This window comes from Pipistrellus hanaki (assembly GCF_964339955.1).
Source record: "Pipistrellus hanaki genome assembly, chromosome: 10".
In the NCBI taxonomy this organism is placed as follows: domain Eukaryota; kingdom Metazoa; phylum Chordata; class Mammalia; order Chiroptera; family Vespertilionidae; genus Pipistrellus; species Pipistrellus hanaki.
Window position 1 is genome coordinate 64,035,071 of NC_140512.1, and position 26,087 is coordinate 64,061,157.

At 39.2% G+C, this 26,087-nt stretch overlaps 1 protein-coding gene across 13 annotated transcripts in view; it reads right to left on the bottom strand.

Annotated features, from left to right (window-relative positions):
• ST7 (suppression of tumorigenicity 7) overlaps positions 1-26,087 on the bottom strand; it is a 227,770-nt gene that overhangs the window by 93,367 nt on the left and 108,316 nt on the right. For 6 of the 13 annotated variants that reach the window (XR_014796149.1, XR_014796150.1, XM_084896967.1 and 3 more), the window contains exon 2: positions 22,111-22,193. The exons of 1 other annotated variant lie outside the window; for it this stretch is intronic. Coding sequence is in view for 9 of the 12 variants with exons in the window: in XM_084896967.1 (XP_084753093.1) it covers positions 22,111-22,193 (83 nt within the window). In the remaining 3 variants the exon portion in view is untranslated. Of the gene's footprint in view, positions 1-10,971; positions 11,132-22,110; positions 22,194-26,087 lie in introns of all 13 variants that reach the window. 6 more of the 13 variants (XM_084896969.1, XM_084896971.1, XM_084896972.1 and 3 more) reach the window with 2 other exon arrangements.

The window sequence follows — 26,087 nt, forward strand, 5'->3', positions numbered from 1 at the left end:
CAAAAAACACGCCTAAAGACATACACATAAAAGCAAGCAATTATTGTAGAAATCAAAGGAACATTGAAGGCGTTAAGGTTCTACCCTCAGTCCTATTAATACTCGGCATCCATTTTTCACCCACCCACCTACCAACTCACCCTCCCATCCATCCAATGAGCAACGAGCAACCAGTGGGGGAAACAAAGAGGTAACCATTATTACAATACAGTGTGAAGATGAAAAACATGAAGCACTATGGGAACACTAAAGCAACTGCAATAAATTGTTGTTAAAAATATGGAATGAAGGGTGTACACAGAACAGGAAGACATGTTTTTATTTGAAAGAGATAAATGTATCTTTAAATTAGCACAGGATTCCAGTTAAAATTTGCTCAATGTTTATAAACAATGGCCCTAAGTTTTCTGTCACTTAGCTTATCTTGTCATTTAGGAAACGAACTTGGCTCAGTTTAGCATCTTTGAATTGTATTCTTTTTTTTAAATTGTATTTTTAAGAAAGTGAAATTCAGTGCTGTCACTTCACAATGGCACTAACTAAAAAATTATGCTTCCCTTAAATAATTACCTTTCTCCCCAACAAAAAGTTCCTAAGAGGTGTCATTAGCATACGCTAGATCATGGCTTGAATCATACGGGTGAGCCAAACAACCATGATCGTTGTCCTTGTGGCTATAATTCTTAGGTCCTTACCACCCCCAAATCCTCCTCAGAGGATGTCTTTCAAGATTCAATGTGCTCTTTTTTTTTTTTTTTCAATGTGCTCTTCTTAAAATTTAATATTGCAAGTTTTGTAGTTAGCATACAATAAACATACACACAGGTTTATGCACAAAGACGCTCATGATAGCATTATTTACGATAGATACATTTGGGGAGATGCCTCTCCCTCAATGAATTTCATCTGAAATATTAGTAAAAAGGTTATGGCAACTAATTTGTCTCCAGCAAATATATCATTATATTGATTGGAAGGATAAGCACATTCAAATATCAATTGACAAATTATAAAGCAAACTGTGTTCAAGTGAAAGTTCAATTCAACTTTATATATTGTATGCAAATAAAATTATTTCTAAATAAAAATAACTGCATAAATAGTAGGTATACCTAAAATATTATCTGAAAATGAGCAGTATTTGATGATCCTATATTTATTTAGGAACTGCGAAGATGTAGCCAGCAGGGGGTGCTGGAAACATTTTGAAATACTTTTTATGCCTTCTGTTGGTGAACTGAACTTTAAAAAAAATGGCATTAATATGTGAAATAAGCCAGTCAATGCAAGAAAAATACCACATGATTTCATTCATTTGTGGATAATAAAGAACATTATAAACTGATGAACAAAAAGATAGATACAGAGATAGTAAAACAACAAACAATTAAATTTGGAAGGACTTGTATGCATGCATATAAGCATAACTAATGGATGCAAAACACTGGGAAGAGAGGACATGTATGGGAGTGGGGTGAGCAATGGTAATATATGTAAACATATAATACCTTAATAAAAAATGGGGGAAAATGGCATTGAGAAATACAGATTGCCAGTTATAAAAAAAAGTCATGGGGATGTAAATTACAGCACAGACAATACAGTCAATAATATTGTAATATTGTATGGTATCAGATACTGTACTGTACTTATTGGGGTGATCACTTTGTAATCATTATATTATATACCTGAAACTTATTTTATATCAACTGTAATTTTTATTTTATTTTAAAGGAATACAACTTACTAAAACAAAGAACTGGGGAGAGGCAAATGGGCACAGTCTTCACCTTTCATAAAAAAGGACACCAGCCCTAGCCTGTGGACTGAAGGATCCCAGGTTCCATTCTGGTCAAGGGCACATGCCCAGGTTGTGAGCTCGATCTCCAGTTGGGGGTGTGCAGGAGGCAGCCGATCGATCAATGATTCTCTCTCATCATTGATGTTTCTCTCTCTCTCCCCGTCTCCTTTCCTCTCTAAAATCAATATTTTTTTTTAAAAAAATGACTCAGTAATATTTTTTAACCTGAAACACAGTGGTAAAAAAAAAAAAAATCAAACAAAATCATTGTTAATATCAGTGTCATACATGTGATCTGTAGTCAGTTTCTTCTACTATTCTTGAACTTTGGAAAACAGGATTATAAAAAATGTAAAATGTTCTGAATGATAAAAATCATTCGAAATATGTAAGAAATATCTTTATTAGCTATACCCTTCAAATGGAAGGTGCAGAGAAGGTATAATTTTCCTTTAAGAATAAGCAATATGGCCAAAACCGGTTTGGTTCAGTGGATAGAGAGTCAGCCTTGGACTGGGGGGTCCCGGGTTTGATTCTGGACAGGGGCATGTGCCTTGGTTGTGGGCACATCCCCAGTGGGGGGTGTGCTGGAGGCAGCTGATCTATGTTTCTAACTCTCTCTCTCCCTTCCTCTCTGTAAAAATTTAATAAAATATATATATTTTTAAAAAGTATAAGCAATATGGCCCAACCAGTGTGATTCAGTCAACCTATGCATCAATAGGTTTCTGGTTTGATTCCCTGTCAGGGCACATGCCCAGGTTGCAGGCACGATCCCAGGTGGGGACATGCAGGAGGCAGCCAATCGATGTTTCCCCTATCATCGATCTTTCCATCTCTCTCTCCCTCTCCCCTTCTTTCCTCTGTCTATAAAAGTCAATAAAAATATTTTTTAAATAAAAAATAAGCAATCTAGAGGTCAAATATGAACACATGTCAGTTTCACTTCATATTAGGTCATAACTATACTAATTTCTCCTTTCTGCTCTATTTCATAATCTTATCTTTACCGCGAAAACTTTAATCTGGAATCACTCTAGGGACCCTAACCCATAAATATCAGACTGCCTGATGGTTTTGTGATATGGGAAAAAGCTAAAAATGCCAAACATATTAGAATATGGAGATTTAAGTCAGAAAATTAAACTCAGGTCTCCAGAGGGTAAAAGTTTTTTCCAGATGAGTTCAAGTTTCTTATCTTATTTGTGCCTTTGAGGAATAAATTCCTTAAGACACAAAAGTTTATCTCCAAAAGAAATTTTCCATGAATACCAACGATTTCATACTCTTTAGAGGCACTCAGAGTTGATGAAGACCCCTTCAGGGGCTTGCTAACATCATTAATAGTTCAGTTTTAAGTGTGCTCCTGATACAATAAACATGTCCTCTATGCTTCCTTCCATCTACAGCAGCCCACAGGCAAGTCTCTGCCCCCAACTGCTGACAGAAATGTTCAGACTTCGGCATATAGGCAAGACTGCAATTAGAGAAAGAGAAGCAGTATATAACAGAATAGCACTTATTTAGTTCCCAAAGCCTCCAGAAAGTTCCCAAAGCTTGGAGAACAGATTTTCCTCTCTTGTCATAATAGGATGCTAAGTCTCTGTGTAGGACACAAAGAACATACATACATACATTATATACACACACACACACACACACACACACACACACACACACACACACACACATTTGGACCTATCACCAAGGACTTTAAAATCAAGCTCCCATCTTTGCTTCAGTCTTCCCTCTCTCCTTTCCCTACTGAAACTTCCCATCTTGATGATGCTCACTTCATGCCTTTTCAGATTCAATTACTCCTCTGGAATGCCCACCCATCACTCATAGGACTATGTGGCTGAAACATGTAAAGAGGAGCTATTATGCATTCGTCCCTGCACTAGGCCCCATGCTACCAAAAATAAAAAATAAAAAGATAGTTTATGATAAAGAGGACGTTATAAAAACTTGGTAGAAAACTAAGAAGGGCTGATCACCCCCAACTGCCCTCCCTTTTAGGCCTGGTTCCTCCCAACTGCCCTCCCCTGCTGGCCATCTTGTGGCAGCCATCTTTTGTCCACATTGGGGCAGTTGGTAGGCTGCAGGAGTGCACTGACCACCAGGGGGCAGCTCCTTTGTTGAGTGTCTGCCCCCTGGTGGTCAGTGCATCATCATCTCGATCGTCATAACAACCAGTTGATCACTTAGGCCTGTGTGTGTGTGTGTGTGTGTGTGTGTGTGTGTGTGTGTATCCCACTCCTGGGGCCCTCAAATATGTAAATTACTAATTCATAGCCTAGGAAGATTTCTCATATTAAAAAGTTATCATCTCTTCCCAGAGTTCAACATCTGATCATGGTGGTAATATTATCACAAACAATAGCAACAGAAACTTTTGTTATAGCTATAAGCTTGATTTTCATTGAGCCTTTTCATAAAGGGGCTTAAAGCTCAAATTATCTATAACACTTACATAAGTTAGCAAGGGAAGCAAATAGTGGGCCCGTTTTACAAAAGTAAAGAGTAAAGCATAGAAAAGCTACATAATTTTCCAAGGTTCACATTAACTGATATTAAAGCTTGGTGTCCAGAGTGCCCAACAATTACCCACTGTATGCAACAGACCCGTTATCCTACAACATCTTATTTTTTAAATCCTGTGCCTTCATCAGAATAATACTTTTAAACATTTTAGCTCCAAAGTATAACGAAAAGAGCCCTAACTAAAGTTCATCAGATTTGTTAAAACAATCAAGATTTGCCTGGCCCGTGTTGCTCAATGGTTGAGTGATGACCTATGAACTGAGAGGTCACCCGTTTTATTCCAGCTCAAGGGCTCATGTCCAGATTCTGTGCTCAATCCCCAGTAAGGGGCGTGCTGGAGGCAGCCAATCAATGTTTCTCTCTCTGACTGATGTTTCTCTCTCCCTCTCCCTTCCTCTTTCTCTAAAATCGATAACATGTTTTTTTTAAAAAACAAGATTAACCCCAACCAAGTCAATTTTAGAAATGAACCTCATATGGGTCAATTTTAAGCAATCATCAAGAATAACAAAATAGCCGAAACTGCTTTGGCTCAATGGATAGAGCGTCGGCTTGGGGACTGAAAGGTCCCGGGTTCGATTCATGTACCTTGGTTGCAGGCATATCCCCAGTAGGGGGTGTGCAAGAGGCAGCTGATCGATGACTCTCTCATCAATGTTTCTAACTCTCTATCTCTCTCCATTCCTCACTGTACAAAATCAATAAAATATATATTTTTAAAAAGAATAACAAAATATCACTTTTCTTATATAATTAAGCTTTAACTGCTTTCATAACTTTTCAAAATAATTATTTAAACAATTATTAGAAGTCACAAAGTAACATGTAGGTAGCTTTCAGTTAAAAAAAATATGTTACTCCCTAAATCAATCAACCCTACCAAATAATGTGGAAACTGTGAATAAATGTTCACCAGGGACTAATGTTCACCGTTTAACTAGAAATCTAATCTATACCAGACATAAATTTTAGTGGCAAATATTTCAAAAGACGTAATAAGCATTGGCTAAGAGAATCATTTTCAACACATACACAGATTTTGGCAAGTACTAACTGGTTTTCCCCTGATTGAGACTATTGGAGAGCAACTCCCAGGTCCTTGACATGTAGCAATCTGCAGTTTTGCTGAGGGATACATCTGAAATGTAAGCACTGAGAGGCCTGGTTATAATAATGAGTCACTTGAACTAGTAATAACCTAGCTGAACCCTCGGCCTTATCTCAGTCCTTCCCATCAGATTCATAAAGAAGTCAGTTCATCTGGAGAACACTGCCAAATGGTTGTCCTCTGACTTGATATTGCTGCATGATTCATTTAATCCACAGACTACTCCATGAAGTTGATACTATCATTATTTCCGTATGTGAAAATTAAGATATTAAGGAAGGTTCAAGTGACTTGCCCAAGGTCACAATCTGTAAGCAATGGAGAGATTAGGGCCACATTGGACTGACCCAAGAGCCTGAGCTCTCAAACATCATCAATCCTGTCACTGAGCTGTTTATTGGCTAATGTCACGTCAGCAATAACTCTATATACTAGAGTACAGTTTTAATGAAATGATTCTGTTTAATTGCTTAATAATTGCATTAGTCTTGAGTTTATAGACCTCACAGAAGATCTGGACTAAATTTTTGAGTAAGTACTTAAGATCTTGGACTTTGAAGTAAAACCATCCAGGTTACCACACCAAATGTGACCTTGGGTTGATGACTTAACCTTCCTGTACCTCAGCTCCTTCAACTGTAAAATAGAGATTATAATATTTTCTTTGTGGGTTAGTGTGAGGATTAAATGAGTTAATACATGTAAAGCTGATAGTAAGCACTAAGAGTGCTAGTTATTATTTGAAATATATGGCTTCCTATGGAAAAAATTGTTTGCTCTAGTGTTATGAGAATTCAAGGGTCTATGAAGGTCTTAGAATATATCTTAGCCCTCTACATGAGTTTCTTCATTTCCATTGCTTTTCTTTAATTTATTACCTGTATTTAATCAGTGCTTGAATGGCCTCTAGTGATATAAAACTATAATTTAAAATTCTATATGAAATTATTTGTAAAAGTTTTAGATAAGATGTACATACCTTATACAGATTATATGAGAGTAAAATGAGATGGTTGGTGACAAGAAGCCAAATGACTATAACCAATTTGTCTAACGATCCAATTCTATTCAAGAGGCTATTAAAGTGTCTCAGACAATTTAAACTTGATTTTGGCAAGGATACTTCTCACGTGATGGAACATCCTGCACTTTTCCAAATATCTTGAAGAAACTGAGCACTGCAAATCTTGTCTTTATAGCATCTTATTTGAGAACAGGGAAAATTATCAAACAGATGTTTCCATAAACACAAATTTAGAATGCTATTGGGCCATGAGAATCTATTCCTTTAAGATAGGGAGAGGTTGGCCATGTTTTAAATCCCTATGCATCATCATCTCAAAAGCTAACCTGAATTAAGAAATGGCAGCAGATGACATGGCAAATATATCAGCAGGGTTTATCAGAAATTATATTTGTGAGAAAAATAGCAAATAACACAAATATTGACCTAAATTCATAAATAATGACCTAAGTCAAATAATCTATAATTTGGCTATATTAAGATAAAGATCACTGCAAATTTTGAGAGGGTCTGCACTCAGGTCAATTTGCACAGATCCAAATGTTCAACAAATATATGAACAGTCTGCCCTGTGACAATCACAAACTTCCCACTCCCCACTCTCCCCACCCCAAATTGTTCTAACGTAGGCCAGGTCTTTCAGCTTTTAATCAAAACAAATGATTCTTTATAAAAAGAGCTAGACTATGAGTTTCATATAGACTAATGTTTATAATTAGTATTTTGTTTATTTTTAGCTTTTTCAATGATTTTCTCAAATAAGCAATGTCATTCAAGTGTCTTTGCCAATGCCCAATGGAACTTCGTTAGCCATGTTGTAGTTCATGTAAGATCCAGCAAAGAACTGTCTTAGATGCTCCAAAAAATTCAATAGATTCACCCTTCTGTTATTAAGGCAATAGTCATTTTATTATTTTTAAGGCTCTAGGAATGTTTAAACAAATAATTTAAACAAAATATTTTTATTACCCTCAGTTTTGACCTACTTTTCCTTTTGTACTTAGCTGAAATCAGACTACAGAAGGTGATTAAGGAGAGAGATAAGCACAGACAATTTTGTAGTCTTTTTATTAAAAAATAAAAATCACCAGAAGAAAAAAAGAAGAGGAAATGGTATTAGTCCCCTGGTATCTGATATTTCCATACCATCATACATACATGTTTGTTGGCCTGAGTTAGCCAAATATTAGAAACCCAAAGGTCAAGGAGAACTGTGCAGACTGAGCCCTAGAAATATTTATGCCAGGCCAGTGTGGCCTGGTGGCTGAGCGTTGACTCACGACCATGAGCTCACGATTGGATTTTGGTCAGGGCAGTGATTGTGAACTCCATCCCCAGTAGGAGGTGTGCAGGAGGCAGCTGATGGATGATTCTCTCTCACCGTTGTTTCTACCTCTCTCTCCCTCTCCCTTCCTCTCTGAAATCAATAAAAATATATATAATTTTTAAAATGGGTAGGATAATTTCAATTTGCATAAATATAACTATTTGCACAGTTATGAGATAAAATCATAAATACTATATATATTATGAATAGAAATATTTTTGCATAGTAGTAGATATTTAATAAATGCTAGTGGAACTGAATAATATTCAAAAGCTCAGTCTTTACCTGTTAAATAACTCAGTACAAATAAAACTGGAGTGTCCATGATTATTATTCAGGACTATCTATATAGTATATCCTCAGTTTACATCGGAGATCCATTCCTATGGCACGATATAATGCAATTTTCGCCGTAAGTCAGAATCCACCTACATAAGCACCTATATCACTCACATGGAGCACATACACAGCAGTAATGAAGTGAAATAGTAAAAAAAAAAAAAAAAAAATTTAAAGAAAGATAACAATTCCTGACTTTTACTTGTGGTAAATAAATAATAAAAAACATGTACATACATTGAAATGACGGAACTGGTTTTGTTTTTTTAATAAATAAATGGGAGATGGTGACATAACCATGAAACTATGTACATCCAAGTAACCCAAGGATTGCCTGTATATATAAAAGCCCAAGTGACCATTATGACCAAAAGCCTGGAACAACTGGTCAACCAGTCACTATGACAACAAGCACAGACCACCAGGGGGCAGACTCTCAATGCAGGAGCTGCCCCCTAGTGGTCAGTGCGCTCTCACAGCAGGTGCACTACTCAGCTAGAGGTCGGCCTCACAGCTGGTGAGCACAGCTGCAGCAGTGGGAGCCTCTCCCACCTCCACAGTAACACTACTAAGCCATTGTGGCGGCAGGTAAGAGGGTCCAGGATGAATGGCAGCAGAGCTGTGCCCAGTTGCCTGCTGCTTTGGCACTGCTACATCCCTCAGGGGGATGTCGGACTGCTGGCTTTCAAAATCCACATTCCGACATCCCCTGAAGGGTCCCAGATTGCAAGAGGGCGCAGGCCAGGCTGAGGGAACCCACCTGTGCATGAATCCATGCACCGGGCCTCTAGTATTTTTATAAGGGGCTTTTATTCAATGTATAAGGCTTATTCAAGGCATTCATAAAGAGAGAGAGAGAAATTATAATGACAATAAGAAGAGCATGAGCTCTTTATTGCATTAAGGAATGATGTCAACAGATTTAAACTGGGTAAAGAGATAATTTTAATGAAAATAAAAACATATTCACAATAAAGAATGGCCTCAAATGAGGCTGCTTTCTGTTTTCAATCCGTTAATTTTTTACAATGTTCTGTATCAGTTAAAGACTACAGTAATCAGGCAAGAGCACATTTAATCTCTGAGGTCTTCACAGCAGATGCAAAGTGATGGCAATTATCCACAACTGCTTATGTGATGATTACTGAGTGATCAAGATTCCTCGTTAGCATGATATGCCACACTCATTAGAGTAGCTGGTTAAAGTGGTGATGGTTCACTTTGCTGAGGTCTCTTTTTGTTTTTTTCACAGAGTGGATGAGTTTACTAAGTCCCAGATAATTTGGTCACCTTGGTGCACCCTCTCTTATACATGTAACCTTTAGGATGAAGTAAATGTGTACCTAGAGGTGCCCATTGCCACTCATGGCTGCCTGGCTAAGGGTGTATTAAAAGAGCATTGAATCAACATCTGGAATAAAGTACATACACAATGCTACTTGAGCTTATCAGCTGCCTATGAAATGTAGACTGAGCTATTCTAGGAAGGAAGAAAAAACATCTAACCTAGCTCTTTAATGTCTTCCTCTTCATTCTCTGAGTCTCCGAACTTGTGCCCTCTCCTTCAAGAAGCAGAGGACCCTCTTTTGTTCTCCACAGCACTGGATACTCCCCTTACACAGAGAACTTTATCACTTTTGTCTCCATCAGTAGATACATGAGTTCCATGGGGACATATTATTTATAAGAGCCTGTGCAAGCCCAGGTTCATATTAGGAATTTAGGAAAGGTTTACTGAGCTGATCATGAGACCAAACTATTAAATTATATTCTTCCTTCTTCTTTTATGGGTGGAGAAAGCATAGGTTTTGTATGTGCTCATTCATTCATTCACTGAGCTTCAACGGTATGAGATACTGCAAAGTGCTAGAGGTACTATAATAAAACATTAAGTTAGAAAATTATAGTACAATTTGCCCTGGCTGGTTTGGCTCAGTGGTTGGGGCGTTGGCCCTAGGACTAAAGGTTTCCGGGTTCGATTCCGGTCAAGGGTCGGTTGCAGCCTCAATTCCTTGCTCCAGTAAAGGGGCGTGTAGGAGGCAACCAATCAATGGATCTCTCTCACATCGTTGCTTCTCTCTCTGTGTGTCTCTCCCATCTCTTCCACTCTCTCTAAAAACCAATGGAAAAATATCCTCAGGTGAACATTAACAAAAATATTATAGTACAGTTTGATAAATGTTCCTAAAGATAAAAATATTGAGAGTCAGGAAATGTGGAGGTATGTTGCACAACCTATCACAGAAGACTTTTGAGGAGATAACATTTGAGTTGTGTTGTAAAAGTTAAGCAAACACAGGAGATAGGGAGACAGACTTCTAGGCAGAAGGTCTTTAGAAAACATGGCATGTTCAAGAAATAAACAGGAGAGAGACAGGATTGGGACAGAAGCCCAGTAGGCAAAAACAGTTAGAAGCAGCTGATGCTTGTGAAGGAATCTGAGCTTTATCTTCAGTGTAATGAGAACCGATGAAGACTGTGAAGCAGAGGAGCAATGCTATCAGCACTAGTTAGACATAAGATTCTGTAATAAGCATGGAGGAAAGTTGGTACATTCAATCATCTTTGAGAAAGTAGGGTCAAGAAGGCTGGAGACTCAAATTTGGAATGTTGACCATTAGCTAAATCAAATGAAAGGGAAAAAAAATTAAACAAGATAAATATTCCTTTCCTTGGGAGGCTTATATGATAGTTCTCTCATAGAGGTTGTAAACTCCTTGAGAAAATAAACTAAATTTTTCTCTGAAGTCTAATATTTAAATAACAACATTCTTATTGTCATAGTAATTTAGTAACCAAACTGCTGCAAATAGAAGGACTTTTCATACCTGAGACACTTTGCCTGTTGGAATCTGAGTCCCCATTACTGGAGTTAGAATTGTTGGAGGAGTTGTTGTCAACCCCTCCCAGAAGGGGGCGCAAGTGGCTTACTGAGACTTGTTCAATGAATGATGTTCCATACTTGCGAAAATACCACCATTCAAATATCTAGAATAGAAAAATAATAAGTATGATTATGGTTCTTGTTATTGTTTATGGTTTTTGTATACATGCCCATAAAATATACTGCATTTACTAATTATATGTACCTTTACTAATTATATGTACCTTAAATAATTTTTATTTAAAAAATTTTGTTTAATTTATTCTAAAACTTAAAGAATTTATAAAAGTCAAAATACCAATTATACTTTAAATTCTTAACGTTGTTTTCTCCAATTAATATTGTTTTTCTTTTAAAAAATCTGCCCTGGCCAGTGTGGCTCAATTGGTTGGGTATCTTCCTGTGCACTGAAAGGTCTCTGGTTTGATTCCTGGTCAGGGCACAGGCCTGGGTTGCAGCCTCAACCCTAGGTAGGAAGTGTGCAGGAGGCAGCCAATCAATGTACTGTTCTCACATTGATGTTTCTCTCTTTCTCTATCTCTCTCAAATCAATAAAAATATTTTAAAAAGAAAAATCTGTAACTACAATCATGGATAAAAGAACACTTTAAAGAGTTTTTCAGTATTATTTTTCTCCAAATTTACATATCTATAATAATCTACAATAATAAAAGCATGATATGCTAATTAGACTGGACAGACGAACGACCTTCCAGATGAAGACTGCCAAGGCAAGCCGCCACGGTTGTGAGGGCCGAGCCCCTTGCATGAATTTAATGCATCGGGCCTCTAGTTATTCTAATAACAAAATCATTATAGCCGAGAGAGAACTCTAAAAATACATACAAATAAGCCAGTTTTAGAAGTATGGCTTATGAAATGCTCCACCTAAGATTGTGATAAAGCCATGCCTGCATAAAATCATTAAGATAAGACAATTCCATTTTAAAAATAAACAATCTCCTTAGAAAAATGCTGGTTTTACAAAAAGAGTGGAAGGCATCCCATTTCATGTATGAGATTCAGCTAAGAAGTGCTTTATAAACACAAGCATCTACCAATAATGTTTCCTAGTTCACAAACATACCAACTGTTACGTAGTGTGGATTGCAAAGGAGAAAAGAAATAACGTTCAGTGGATTTCCTAAGCATGGGGAAAGCAAGCGACCTCTCCCAACCCCCCGCACCTGGCTCCCTGTCCCTCCGGTGGCACTCTCTCCCACAGCCTTTCCTCTCCTCCCTGATTCAGAACATCTTTTTTAAGCAGTCACAGATCTTTGCTCAGAAGAAATTTAAGAATCAACTATATCCCAGAGTCTCATAGCATAATATATAACAATAAAGAATGTGAAATTAACATAGAATTAGTTACCTTTAACTTTATTTATTTCATAAAAACAAAATTTTGATATCTACTCTGGAATAGGCTTTGAGCTATTATTTTTAAATTGATGTTTTCTCTCTTTTGCTCTAACAAAAATTTCTTTCAGACAGACAGAAAGAACATCTCTGAATGACCAGAAGAAAATATCAATTAGACCAAGAACTTGACTAAATCCAGAATTACCACTATTGCCCATGTGAATTTCCATGTATTATATTAAGAGATCAAGTTTAATAAATTTCACTGTGCAGATGGGAAAATATGCTAGGAAAGCTAAGAATAAGAAGGACTAGTCTATAACATTTGGAATGCTAGGAATAAATCTTGCTTAAAGAAAGAAGTTTAAGAATGGTAAATTTATAAACCATGGATACAGAAGAGAGTTTGTAACCTCAGGTAAATTATTTAATCTACTGGAAAGCAAGTTTCTTTAGTGGAAATTATATTTATTATAAATCATATTTAATGTTAAGAATATATTTATTAGCCCTAGCTGGGACATTGGATAGAATGTCAGCCTGCAGACTGACGGGTCCCGGGTTGATTACTGTCAAGGGCACGTACCTGGGCTGCGTGCTCGATTCCCATTAGCGGGCGTGCAGGAGGCAGCCAATCAACGATGTCTCATCATTGATGTTTCTCTCTCTTTCTCTCCCTTCCTCTCTAAAAAAATCAGTAAAAATATATTTATTATTAAAGGTCCCCAATTTTCACAACCATGTAGAACACCTGGTCTCAACCTCCAAGGAAAAGGCCTAGGTCAGTGCCTGCTGCCTAGGTAACTCTCAAAAGTAACAGCAAAGCTATCGTTTAGTATATTGATAACACACACACCTCACATACGGCTAGGACACACCTCTCTTTTTGCCAGTCTACAATTTGTGCTAGTACAGTATCTTGTCCTGTTACTACGTTGTTGGCTGAAAACCCTGGAAATCATTGTGAAAAGGAGTATTGCTCACCATTCAGTGCTGACCATCCAACACAGCCCCGAAGAGATTCGTGGCACTGCCTTCAGGAGAGAAGACTCCAAGGGACTCAAAACACAGAACTGCGAGTGGCTCTCAATCACCTGTGACGGGGGAGCTCTCTTTGCTCTGCTTCCTCTATTCTGCTGCATGGGCCCCTGCCAGGCCTTAGTTCATTCCCTCAGCCACACAGCGCTAACTGCTCCACACCGGGCATGAGCTGTTCCAGAGCACAGATGTGGCTCTGCACTACTAGTCCGCGCCACAGACCTACAATGCCTCTCACAGGTTGCTCCTAGGGTGGCCTATTCCCATCACAAAAAGCACCTCGGGATGCTTCAGATTTCTCAGTTTTTCCAGCAGAACCAGAGAATGTAGGTACTAAATTTTAGTAACGAAACGGAACTTTAAAGTACCATGTACAGTTTCCATTTAGAGATGAGGAATGAGGTCTGTACGTGAAGGTGCTGTGACCTGACCAAAGTCACACAGTTACTTAAGTAGCTGCTTAGTCTAAATCCACAGCTCCATGCCATTAATCTTACCAGGGCCCTACAATAATAAGATATCATTTTTTAAAATATATTTTATTGATTTTTTACAGAGAGGAAGAGAGAGAGACAGAGAGCTAGAAACATCGATGAAAGAGAAACATCGATCAGCTGCCTCTTGCACACCCCCTACTGGGGATGTGCCCACAATCAAGGTACATGCCCTTGACCGGAATCAAACCTGGGACCTTTCAGTCCGCAGGCAGATGCTCTATCCACTGAGCCAAACCGATTTCGGCAAGATATCTTTTTAACACTCTTGATCATTTAAACAAATAGACAGATGTAGCCTATCCCTTTTCAAATATTCACTTTCATGTGTCCTCCCACTCTGTCTCTCTTGAATTTCCTAGCTGTCAAAACCAATCCAGAATTAGCCAATCAAACGGGTCCTGATAGGTCCTGACACCTCATTTACTCTAAGATGTAAATGACTCTTATGAAGAGGATATTTACATTATATTGGAGACAGACCTTCTATACATATTTCTAAAGTAGGAATAATGGACCTCAGTAAAGACTGGTTTATTTCTGAGCTGTTTGGGGAGAAGAGGAGGGCCTTTTCTCAGCAGTAGAAGCTTCTTACCATCACTGTCTTTCTTTACATTAGTGCCCCACCACCCGAGAACAGAGGCTCCAATATGTACTGAATGAACAAATACTTCAAGAAAGACGGAAAGGACTTAAAGCCTTCTTCAACTTCAAACCAAGTATTCTATTTTGGGATCTCAGCATAACAAGCTGCCTCTTATCCTGAAACATGGCAGGCTTTGGGCCAGCATCTCACAGTATTTTACAGGAGCCACACTAATCCAATGGGCAGATGGTGTTACCTAACATGCACAGGTTTGTTGTCACTTTGAATTCTTCTCCGCGGTGCATAACCTACATAGCTCTCATAAACAAATTTAGGTTTTAAAATTAGTTTTTGGGCATTCTAATAGCTACTAGTAACTGGGCTTGCCACAGCACAACAAAACAGTTTTTAATCTGAAAAATAACCATAAAATTAAAATATTAATTAACACATTTCATAGTCTTAAAAACATAATCTCTCTTGTATGTGTTTCCTACTCATGTTCCATCCCAAGGATTATACAGCATCAACTGGGTTAAACATTTAGAAAGTAACAGTGAACCCACCATCTAGCTAAAAGGTAAAACCCTAACACACTTCATCACAGCTGAGTTGTATGACCTTGGTTGGGGCTTGATTATTTAATATGTAAAATAAACTCACAGTAAGCACTCAGTTAATGTTGGATGGATGGATGGGTGGGTGGATCGATGGATGACTGGAAAACTGGATGAATAGTTGATTAGAAGGATGAATTTATGGGTGGATGATAAGGACTGGCCTGGTGATTTAATGGTATGCAATTTAAATAAACAGTAGGACCAATGAACGGGTTTATATTAATTTTGTTTGCTATTTTTAAAAAAGATAGGCCTACATATATTGATATTTGTGGGAGAGGAAAGAATCTAGTGGAAAGAGAAATTGAGGATGCAAAAAAAAGTCAACCAACCATGAGGCCAGATGCCAAAGCCCAGGAAGCACAGCCACCCTTCCTTGAAAAGGTAACCTACCATTTCTTAATCTAAGACAGAAAGAATAGGGAAGGATGAATGAGTAGAGGGATCCATCCTATTTTGGAAAGTAGGGTGTGATGTGAGCTATTTTACATACGTATATAAGAAGGCAACAAAGAAATAACAAGTGGGAGAAACTGATTTCCACAGAGATGCAGACAAGGTTTGTGTTCTGAGAATAAAAGAAGTGGAGATGGAGTTGGAAATGTGAGGGTGGAAGAAATGGTTTGAATCTATACCTTGCAGAACAGAGGGCCATAAGCTATACTCAGGACCCGGATCACATTTAAAACAAAGACCCCTTTGTCAAGGTCTCAGTTACCAATGCTCCTCCTCCTTTACTAACTGACAGAGCAGAGGATGACTAAGGAGCACTGGGGTTGGGGCTAAGGGTGGAGATCCAGGTTGGCAGCTGGCCTAAGGTGCAAACTTGTCTTATCTTCTGCTCCCGGGAAGGATCAAAAATCTGACACAGGGTAACAGACAAGGTCTTTCATCTTTCTTGCAGACTAAGAGCTGAACCTTTCCTGAAGGTGCCTAGGTTCTTTCTAGCCAATAAGACCTCCTCTTCTTGAATTGCATGTTCTGCATATAAAACACTTCTCTCCATGAATCAGGGACTTCCCTTTACACATATCACATTAACAAACACTCCAAGACTCCATACAGCAGCACCTTAGTAATTCCACACCAATTCCACTAAATCCATGGGAAATACAAAGATGTCACAGTCCGAAATTGACTGAGTGCTTCCTGTGGATTAAAGTAGATGATGATAGCAAGAGGATAGATACAGAGATATGGAGATTAAAGAAGAAATATGAAACTTTCTAGCAGAATACTTCTATGGAAAAAAAATGCCCAATTGATACCTGCTCTAAGTCTTCAGAAATATATTTGGGGGGAAACTGTGTTTGGGGCACGAGGGAATATCCTAGGCTTAAATGAGATAAACTAAGGCAGTTGTAACAGGTTATTTATGGTAAGATCCATAACATAACTTTCCTGTTAGAATTTTCAAGTATATTTCTTTCTCCATATTCACCTACCCTTTAAAAGTCCCACCCAATTCCCTATTTTTTACTTCTTTTTTTACTCTTAGTTTCTGTATGTTTTGTTTAGGAAACTGAAGAGATATAAAGAGGTCATGACCTCCTGCTTCCTTGGTCTCAGCTGACCACTCCTCAGTCACTTGTTTTCCTATCAGTTATGGGGCTGGTGAAGAACTGGTATTCATGCCCTTCCACGTTCTCTCCTGGCCACTTACTGCCTTCAGGAAAAGAGAGAAGACAGAGATTTGAGGTTCTCTTCAAGGTCAATGGTCAATGATCCATCCCGCCCCCGCCTTCCCTCTGATGTTGGACAGTTTATTTGTGCTTCTCTGTCTCTTATTTTTATTCATCAGTTTATACTGTTCATTAGATTCCACAAATGAGTGAGGTCATGTAATATTTATCTTTCTCCAACTGGTTTCGCTTAGCATAATACTTGCCATGTCCATCCATGCTGTTGTGCATAGTAAGAGTTCTTTCTTTTTTACAGCAGTGTAATATTTCATTGTGTACATGTACCACAGTTTTTTAATCCACTCATCTGCTAATGGGCACTTAGGCCGTTCCCAAATATTAACTATTATAAATTGTGCTGCTATGAATATAGGGGTGCATATATCTTTTCTGGTTGCTGTTTCTGGTTTCTTGGGATATATTCATAGAAGTGGTATTACTGGATCGAATGGGAGTTCCATTTTTAATTTTTGAGGAAAAATTTCCACAGTGGCTGCACCAGTCTGCATTCCCACCAGCAGTGCAGCAGGGTTTCTTTTCGCCACAACCTCTCCAGCTCTGGCTTAAGCCTTTTCATCTCAGTCCGACTCCAGCCATTTGTCATCACAACCCAAATCTACCAATTTCGTCATTTATCTGCTCTATCAACGACATGCCCAGTAGCCTCTGTGGGCAATGTTTATTTCAATGGAGAACATTTCTGGGTTTTGTTTTTGTTTTAGAGAATGGTCAGATAGAAATACGGAGAAAGTGCTTCCCTCAGTGCAACCTCAGAGAGAAGGTGGCAGGGGGGAAGGAGGGGAGCAGGTAATCAACCAAAGGACTTGTGTGCATGCATATCAGCATAACTAATGGATATGGACACTGGGGCAGTGGGAGCTTGTCCTGGGGGGCAGGAACGGTGGGGGGGGGGTCAACTGGGGTAAAAGGAGACATATGCAATACTTTAAACAATAAGAAAGGAAAGAAAAGGCTTATGCCAAGCAGGCAGAAAGGCACCTTGAAGTTAAGCAAGAGAGAGAGCTGCCTGGGTGGGTACCTGGGCACAGGAACCAAAAGGGAAGAGTGAGAAGTAGGTAGTCTAGCAAGCTCATTGCTGGCTTTCAACCTGTGAAATTAAGAACTAGCTGTGACATCTAGTGAAATGTACACCAATTAGTCCTCATATGTTTTTAAACACATTAGTGTAAAAGAGAACAGCATTTGGCAAACACATTTTAATTCTATGTATATTTGTTCAATTAATTGACATTTTCTTGACAAGGAAACACCAGAGTTTTTTGGTTTTTTTACCTCTCTCCTAAGACATCACATTACATGATAATTCAGTCTCCAGCAAAGGACTCCTGAGGTCCCCAAACAACCGGTCTCCCCAGGGGCAGCCCTGTGCTATGCAAGTTCTTTGCTTGACTCTCCTAGCATTGCTCAGGGGAGAGTAGTTAGATAATCGTCTCTCTGGTGCCAAGAAACAAACCAAACCACTAAGCAGCTCTTTTCCAAGCACCGGATCCTTTACCTCAGTTCTGCTTCTCCATGAGACGCATTTGGCAGAGAAGACATGTGGCTGAACAGAAACCTCTGGCCTCGGTTCCTTCCAGCCTCAGCAAAGCTGAGTCCCCGAAGGCTGGGCAACACCAATGTCAACAACCCAAAGCAGGAGCCTACAACTATCAACTATTCACACATCAGAGTTACTTTGCCCTCAGTTAAACTAAACATTTGTGAGAAACACCTTTCAAAATCTTCACACATTAGAGGTTTTCCTTTGCCCGAAGTTCCACATCAGTCAGGCATTGTGGAGAGCAGCCAGAGTGTTCGGACAGGCTCAAGCCTTGGACTGACTTGTGGTAAAGCCACATACAAGTCCCACTTGGAGGGCATTGTAAACATCTTGCCCTTGTTTTGTTTCAGGTGATCTGACTATAAAATAAAGCTTCGGCTTACAGGTGGTGGCACTGTCTCTCCATCCGAGAACAGCATCCCATGTAGCCCCAAATGTATTCTCTTGTCTGTCTTCTTTAATCCTTCACCGCCCCTCCTCAGGTTCACCCCCTCTCACCCCACCTCCTCAGGTTCACCCCCCCCCTCCCCACCTCCTCAGGTTCAGCCCTGGCCTTGCTGGACGCTGTTCAAGGCATATCCTCTTAGAATGCTGCAATGCAAATATCCCATAAGCCAGCACTGCAGTGCTCAGCAGGTGTCAGCAGCTGCAGCCCACAGGCAGGGGAAAGCCTCACCAGCCTGATCTGCAAGAAATGGCCATAGTCTAGGGCAGTGGTTGGCAAACTCATTAGTCAACAGAGCGGCAAACCATGGCTGGCAAGCCATGTGTGGCTCGAGAGAAAAGCAAGCTGATGGGATTTCACCACCCCTGAATTAGAAAGAAAAATGACTGCTTGGGGTCTAGCTTATTAGAGTGAAAGCAACCCACATTTTTTTAAATATATATTTTTGTTAATTTCAGAGAGGAAGGAAGAGGGAGAGAGAGATAGAGACATCAATGATGTGAGAGAATCATGGATCCGATGCCTCCTGCATGCCCCCCACTGAGGATCGAGCCCGAAACCCAGGCATGTGCCCTTGACTGGAATCCAACCTGAGACCCTTCAGTCCACATGATGATGCTCTATCCACCAAGCCAAACCGGTTAGGGCCAACCCACAATCTTGAAATTAAAGCCTAATACTCCCATAACAATATACTGCTAGAACAAAATCCAGACCCGCCATTTGTGCAGCAAGTTAACACAACAACTGAGCAGGCAGTGAAATGAGTGCAAAAGCATGACTGCCTGGTGGAGACACCTCTTCACCCTTCGCCAGTTGTGTGCCCTAAGGCAGGTTACTTCCTTGCCCATTCTACCACCCGTTCATGCGTAAGTAAAATGGAAACAACACTAGGAATTACCTAATTGTACTGTTGTGAAGAATAATGAGTTAGCATGTACAGCGTCTAGATCTCTGCCTGGCACAAAGGAAGCACCACCTAAGCAGGTAATGTTCTTAAGCGAACATTGCTGAGAGGAATGCACAGCCCTACCTCTCCACACCAGAGTGGATTACTGGCTTCAGTGTAATATTGCTATTCAAATTGTATGCAAAAATGCTCACCCTTTTTTTCCCATTTGTTTAATGAAAAAGAGATTTTGAAGCTGTTTTAGAAAAAAACACTAAAATATTATTTTTAATGTAAATAATTATTAGATGGAGATTTGTAATACCTACCTCCCCCCAAAAAAATTATACATATGTGCTAAAAAGATTGGCACGTTTTCAGCATATATTAGTAATAACTTATCAAGCATGTGAAAGCATTGTCTAAGTTTGACATTTCTTCAGTCCATTTCAGCATATTGAGGTGGGAACCTAAAGACAGAGGTTCTAGATATGGCTTCACTATGAACCAAAAACATGAGCGTGGGCAAATCTCTGAGAGCTGATGCAGAACTCCCTGAGAGGTCTTTATTTAGAACAAGGAAGACTTCAGATACAGATGGTTTGCATCTAAGGGGCAGTATGGTATAAATTACTTCATGCACCTCATTCCAACCCATTTTAGAAGGAACTTTAATATACTTCCCTAACCTTGCTTGGTCTCTGCAGCCAACATTGGGATTTCTACTTGGATTCCACTTGCATAACCATCTTGAAGTGCCCCTTGTTGATGTTCTTCTCATTCCTGATGCAATAGCATCAATTTTAAACATCTCTTCCCGAGTCCAGCAACCCATATGTTACAGCAGAGCAAGATTAACCTGAAGATGCTCTGACCACAAAAAAGGGTGCTCCCACACTACCACCATTCCTCTCACCTGTCCGCGTGCTTCTGCCCTACACACACCGCTCCGCCTTTTTACTCCGCTCCTTAGAAGCTCAAGCTTCTGAAACCCTCTGTTCATCCAGGCTCATTTACCCTCTTGCTCCACATCCTTGTGCCCTTCCCCCTGCCGCCCAAAAAAGTGTGTTTTTCTACGGCTTTTCTCAACATAAACTCTGTGATAACTTTCTTGTCCCTCTTTCTATAATAAAAAGTAATCACAGGATTACACATATATAGAAAATATATATAAATCCATGTTCTCCTTAAAGGCCATTTAAGTATATGGACTGATTCCACTGAGTATAGATGATCCTATTTAAGGTACTTAAAGAAAATGATTTCAGTTATCTTACCTGTAAGTATTTTAGAGCTTAATGTAATAGAACCACAGAGATAATTATCATAGTTTTTTGCTTATTTGGAATTATTTAAAGGGAAATAATAGGGGAAAATATGTAAAGTTTGAGAGAAAAGGAGATCAGAGGGGAAAAGCTTAGAATCGCCATACCCATGTCAATAAATTTAAAGAGACAGAGCTTGATTTCTATTGATTTAGATTATGTCCAATAATTTATTTTGAAAGGGGTAATGAAAACATTTTACTTGAACTGAGTCACATTTATTTTGTAGTTTCTTAGACCCTAGAATTTGATGCAAAATTGTTTTCCTTTATTTTCTCTTTATTTATATTTTGTTTTTCACTTTCAACAAAAGTAATGCATGATTTAAACATATATATATATTAATACAGAGAGGAAAGGAGAGGGAGAGAGAGTGAGAAACAGCAATGGTGAGAGATAATCACTGATTGGCTGTCTCCTACACACCCCCACAACCCAGGCATGTGCCTGGACCAGGGATCAAACCATGACCTGGTTCATAGGTAGACACTCAACCACTGGACTTATTGCTTAAAGTTTTTAAAAATATTTTAGAAATATGGCCCTGGCTGGTTTGGCTCAGTGGATAGAGTGTTGGCTTGTGGACTGAAGGGCTCCGGGTTTGATTCTGGAAAAGGGCATATGCTGGAGTTGGGGGCTCAATTCCCAGAAGGGGCGCATGCAGGAGGCAGCCAATTAATGATTCTCTCTCATCACTGATGCTTCTGTCTCTTTCTCCTTTTCCTTTCCTCTCTGAAATCAATTTTTAAAAAAGTTAAAAAAATATTTTACCAATATGTAGCCTAAATAGTGATAGGCCTCTATAAATGGCCCTACCCAACATATACACACATGCAAGATAATCACTAAGCTGCTGGTGTATATTCTTCTAGATTTTCCCCCTGTATACATACTAATGTATACAGTGTCCCACAGGTGATAGCTCAATTTTGAATATGAAATGTATTTAAATAAATACTGCCTTCATAGTTATTCAAAGTGTGTGTGTACATTTTTGGGGACACCACACACACACACACACACACACACACACACACGCACAATCAGCATGTTTTTAAACAGGAAAGATTCCATCACTTACCAAAATAAGCCCCGATATTAGTGAGGAAGTGCCTGTCAGGGCCACGTAGAACTTCGGTGTTAATGTATTCAAAAACATGCTCACTGGAAAAGGAGAGAGACAGGGAGAAGGTCATTTGGGAAGCAGACAAATAAACAAGCAATTACCATAAAGTTTGATGGATGTAAGTATAGTTTCTGTGCATAGAATTTTATGAAAACACATAAAAAAGAACACATCTCAGGCTGGAGGCCTGGGAAGAGGACTAGGAGAATAAGTAGGCCTTAGCCAGACAGAAGAGGGCTCCAATGTGAGCAAATGGAGGGGTCTGCTTTGAGGTGCTGAGCAAACAGCACAGCCTTTCTGAACAGTTGTGCCAGTTGAGGTGGGAAGGAACTTGAGCTATGAACCCTTTGCAAAGCAGCAGATGTGGAAAAATACACAGATTCCATCCTTCCTCTCAGAACCGCTAGTCCAGATTCTTGTGATTACAAATGTCAGACCACAGGTCAATTTCACTTTAAGAGTGGGCACAGAGGTAGGAGGTTTATTGAGAGGATTCCCCTACCTCTGTGCCCACTCTTAAAGTGAAATTGACTTGTGGTCTGACATTTGTAATCACAAGAATCTGGACTAGCAGTTCTCAACCTGTGGGTTGCGACCCCTTTGGGAGTCGAATGACCCTTTCACAGGGGTCGCCTAAGACCATCAGAAAACACAGATATTTACATTACGCTTCATAACAGTAGCAAAATTACAGTTATGAAGTAGCAAGAAAAGTAATTTTATGGTTGGGGTCACCACAACATGAGGACCTGTATTAAAGAGTCACGGCATTAGAAAGGTTGAGAGTCACTGGTCTGGACTAACACAATGTGTTCAGTCAGTATTCATGACCTGACTACATATACACTTCCGGAGATACAGAGAAAGGCACAGAAGGAGAGATCAGCCTAGAGCTGTAAGACAAGAGGAGGTACAGCTGAGGTGGCTTTGCGTGGCCATTATAAAAAACAAAAAGAGTGATTTGTTATTTCTCACACAACGATCTGTGGAAGGAGGCAGATTTCTAAAAAGGAAAAAGCAAAACATAAACCAAACAATCCTAGTTACAAACCTAGAGCTGGTAACTGCCAGCCTGCTTCTTAACACCTAAAGTTCTCAAAATTCCCCTTCTTACATGATCATTGACCCCACGTTTCCCATTACTATTTTTAAAAAGTCACCAGAACAGAGGATTCATTTGTTACTCTATAGTACGAACACTCATATCTGTACTATGGACTTTTTAGTAAATTTCTAAGGACAAACTAAGCATTGAATTCAATAAAATCCACACTTCTAAAAGACAGAGAAAACATTTGCCTGAATTAAAAGTGCTTTAGCAGCCCTACTATGAACTCCCCAGAAACAAATCATAAAGGAAGGAGAAGAAAGGTTTTCTACTGAAAACTGGCTTGCTAATCCATTAATCATCGAGAATTAGCTGACAGCCCTGGCCAGTGTGCCTCAGTTGGTTGCATCCCATGCATTAATGGGTTACCAGTTCATAACCAGGGCGCATAAGCAGGTTGTGGGTTTGATCCCCAATAGGGGTGCGTGCAGGAGGCAACCAAATCAATATTTCTCTTTCCCTCTCCCTTCCTCTCTCTCTAAAATCAATAAAAACATTTTTTAATTCTTTGATAAATGAACAAATTGAGTTTTTTAGAGAGAAAAATAAACATTTCACTCATTTGGTGTTATTTCATTAAGATTGTATAGCAATAGTAATTAATACATAATTAACAGTAATTCATTACAACAGTAATTAGAACATATTTCTCTATTATCTCTGGTTACAGAAAGCCGACTAGAGTTGGGAGAGATAATGATGAGCATTCAAAGAAACAGAGATACAAATAAAGAGAAAAGCAGGAACAGAAACATTTAGAGAGCGTAAGGTGCTTATTTAAGATCTTATAGTCTTACTGGATATTCTGGCTAAAATCATTAAGGCATGGCGTTTGGCAAATCAATGCCTAATACTTGCCACTTCAATCTACCTATTACTTAATGTTTATAACAAAAGCACTTTCACTTATTAGAGAATTAATTTTCACATCAACCTCACTATGTCACAGTTGCAGGGAGACAAAGACCTAAAAACCAGTGGCCCTGCCCTCAAAGCTCAGGCTCATGGCATGACAGGGCACACACGGGATACTGATGAGAGCCTATTAAGGAATAAAAGAGCGAAAGGAAAATAGTAGCCTATCATTGGCAAAGGAAAAGAAGCTATAAATAATGAATGTTTTTAATACTGTACTTATTTTTACTTGTGACCTTTAAAAATGAGTCCACTGTGATCTTATCATTGGTGCGTGCTGCCCCAGGGTGGAAAGGCAGGAAGCTGCCCTGAAAGGGGAGGGATCTAGTCAAAGGCTTCCCCATTACATGAAGGCTGTACACACAGGCCAAACTGCCTTAAAACCGAGGAGTATCTTGACTAGTTTCGCCAGGGTCACTAGCAATTACTTTTGAAAACATGAGGCCTGATAATGTATCTAAAAATTGGACAATAACCTAAAAATTGGGGTATGTGCTTTGAAAACTGGATTTTCCTGAAATGTTTATGCACATCAATGCAACCTCTATACTTGCTGGCACTTGACAAAGCAAATTCAAAAACAGACTGGTAAAGATTAACCTAGATTTGTGAACAATACATAAAATTCTCCTAATGTGCTATTTCAACCCAGAGACAAAAATTAAGGCTTTTCATTTGATCCAGCCGGGCACTGGTGACACTGGCTCAAAAACAGCTCACCAGTTAGCCAGGGGCAGCTCTGGGGCTGCATCATGGAGCGCCTGAATTTGCTGAACTTTAACTTGGCAACGTCTTCTCATTTAATTAATCAGTAATTGGGAAGAAACTAAGTATGGCCCTAAGAGGAAACTTGATAGGAAGGTTACATTCAAGGATCAAAAATTAAGTGACCTCTATGAATCATAGGAGAGAGGAGATAAGGAAATAACACAACAGGTGACTGTGGGAAGTGAAGAATCACTCCTGGGAGCAGGAACTAGAATACCAGGGGGCTTATTCAGGAATCAGGTGCAATGGGCCTGTGAGGAGCCAGCCTCGTTTCTGGCACTCGTGACAGTAAGAGCCTCCCTCCATCTACTTCAGAGCACAAGATATTTCCAAGTTCCATCCCTGGAAACGACCTATGAAAAGAGTGAGCCCATAACCCTGTGTGTTTGTCTCAATGGACATAGTGCATCTCACACAGAGCCCTGGGATGAAGAGGCTAAGGGAACATCAAAGAGTTGGAGGTACTGACTAGATAGAACTGGATAGCAGTTCTACAACAACCCAAAATGTGGATCTGCTTTGTCCTGTTCTCCTTTGAATGCCTCATTAAAATATGGCATGTGAAACAGAAAAAAACTAAAAAGTTATAAATAAATAAAAATCAGCAATCATTTCAAACATTAGGGAAAATATCCCTGAAAAGAAAGGTTAAAAAAACTACTGTAAGCTTATTTAGGCTGTAAAATTGCAAAAGCATGGATGGACCTGGAGAGTATTATGCTAAGCAAATAAGCCAGTCAGAGAAAGACAAATACCATATGATCTCACTAATATGTGGACAAATGAACAAAATTAAGTAGTGATAGAACCAGAAACATGGACTCATGGAACAGACTGGCCAGAACCCAAGGGCATGAGGATGGGGTGACTATAAAGATGGTGAAGGGATTCGCTAAAGAATGTATATACACACTGCATGAGCAAGAGCAATAGTGTGGTGAAGGCCAAGGGAGGGGGAGGTGAGGGATGGGGAGGTGAGCAAATGAGGTAAAAGGGGGACATCCACAATAATGTCAATGTTAAAAAATGTTAATATAATAATAGTAGTAGTAGTAGTGGTAGTGGTGGTGGTCATAGCAGCTATACTAGCATTTAGTGAACACCTTTAATGTGCCAAGCACTGTGTTATGGACAACAGGCC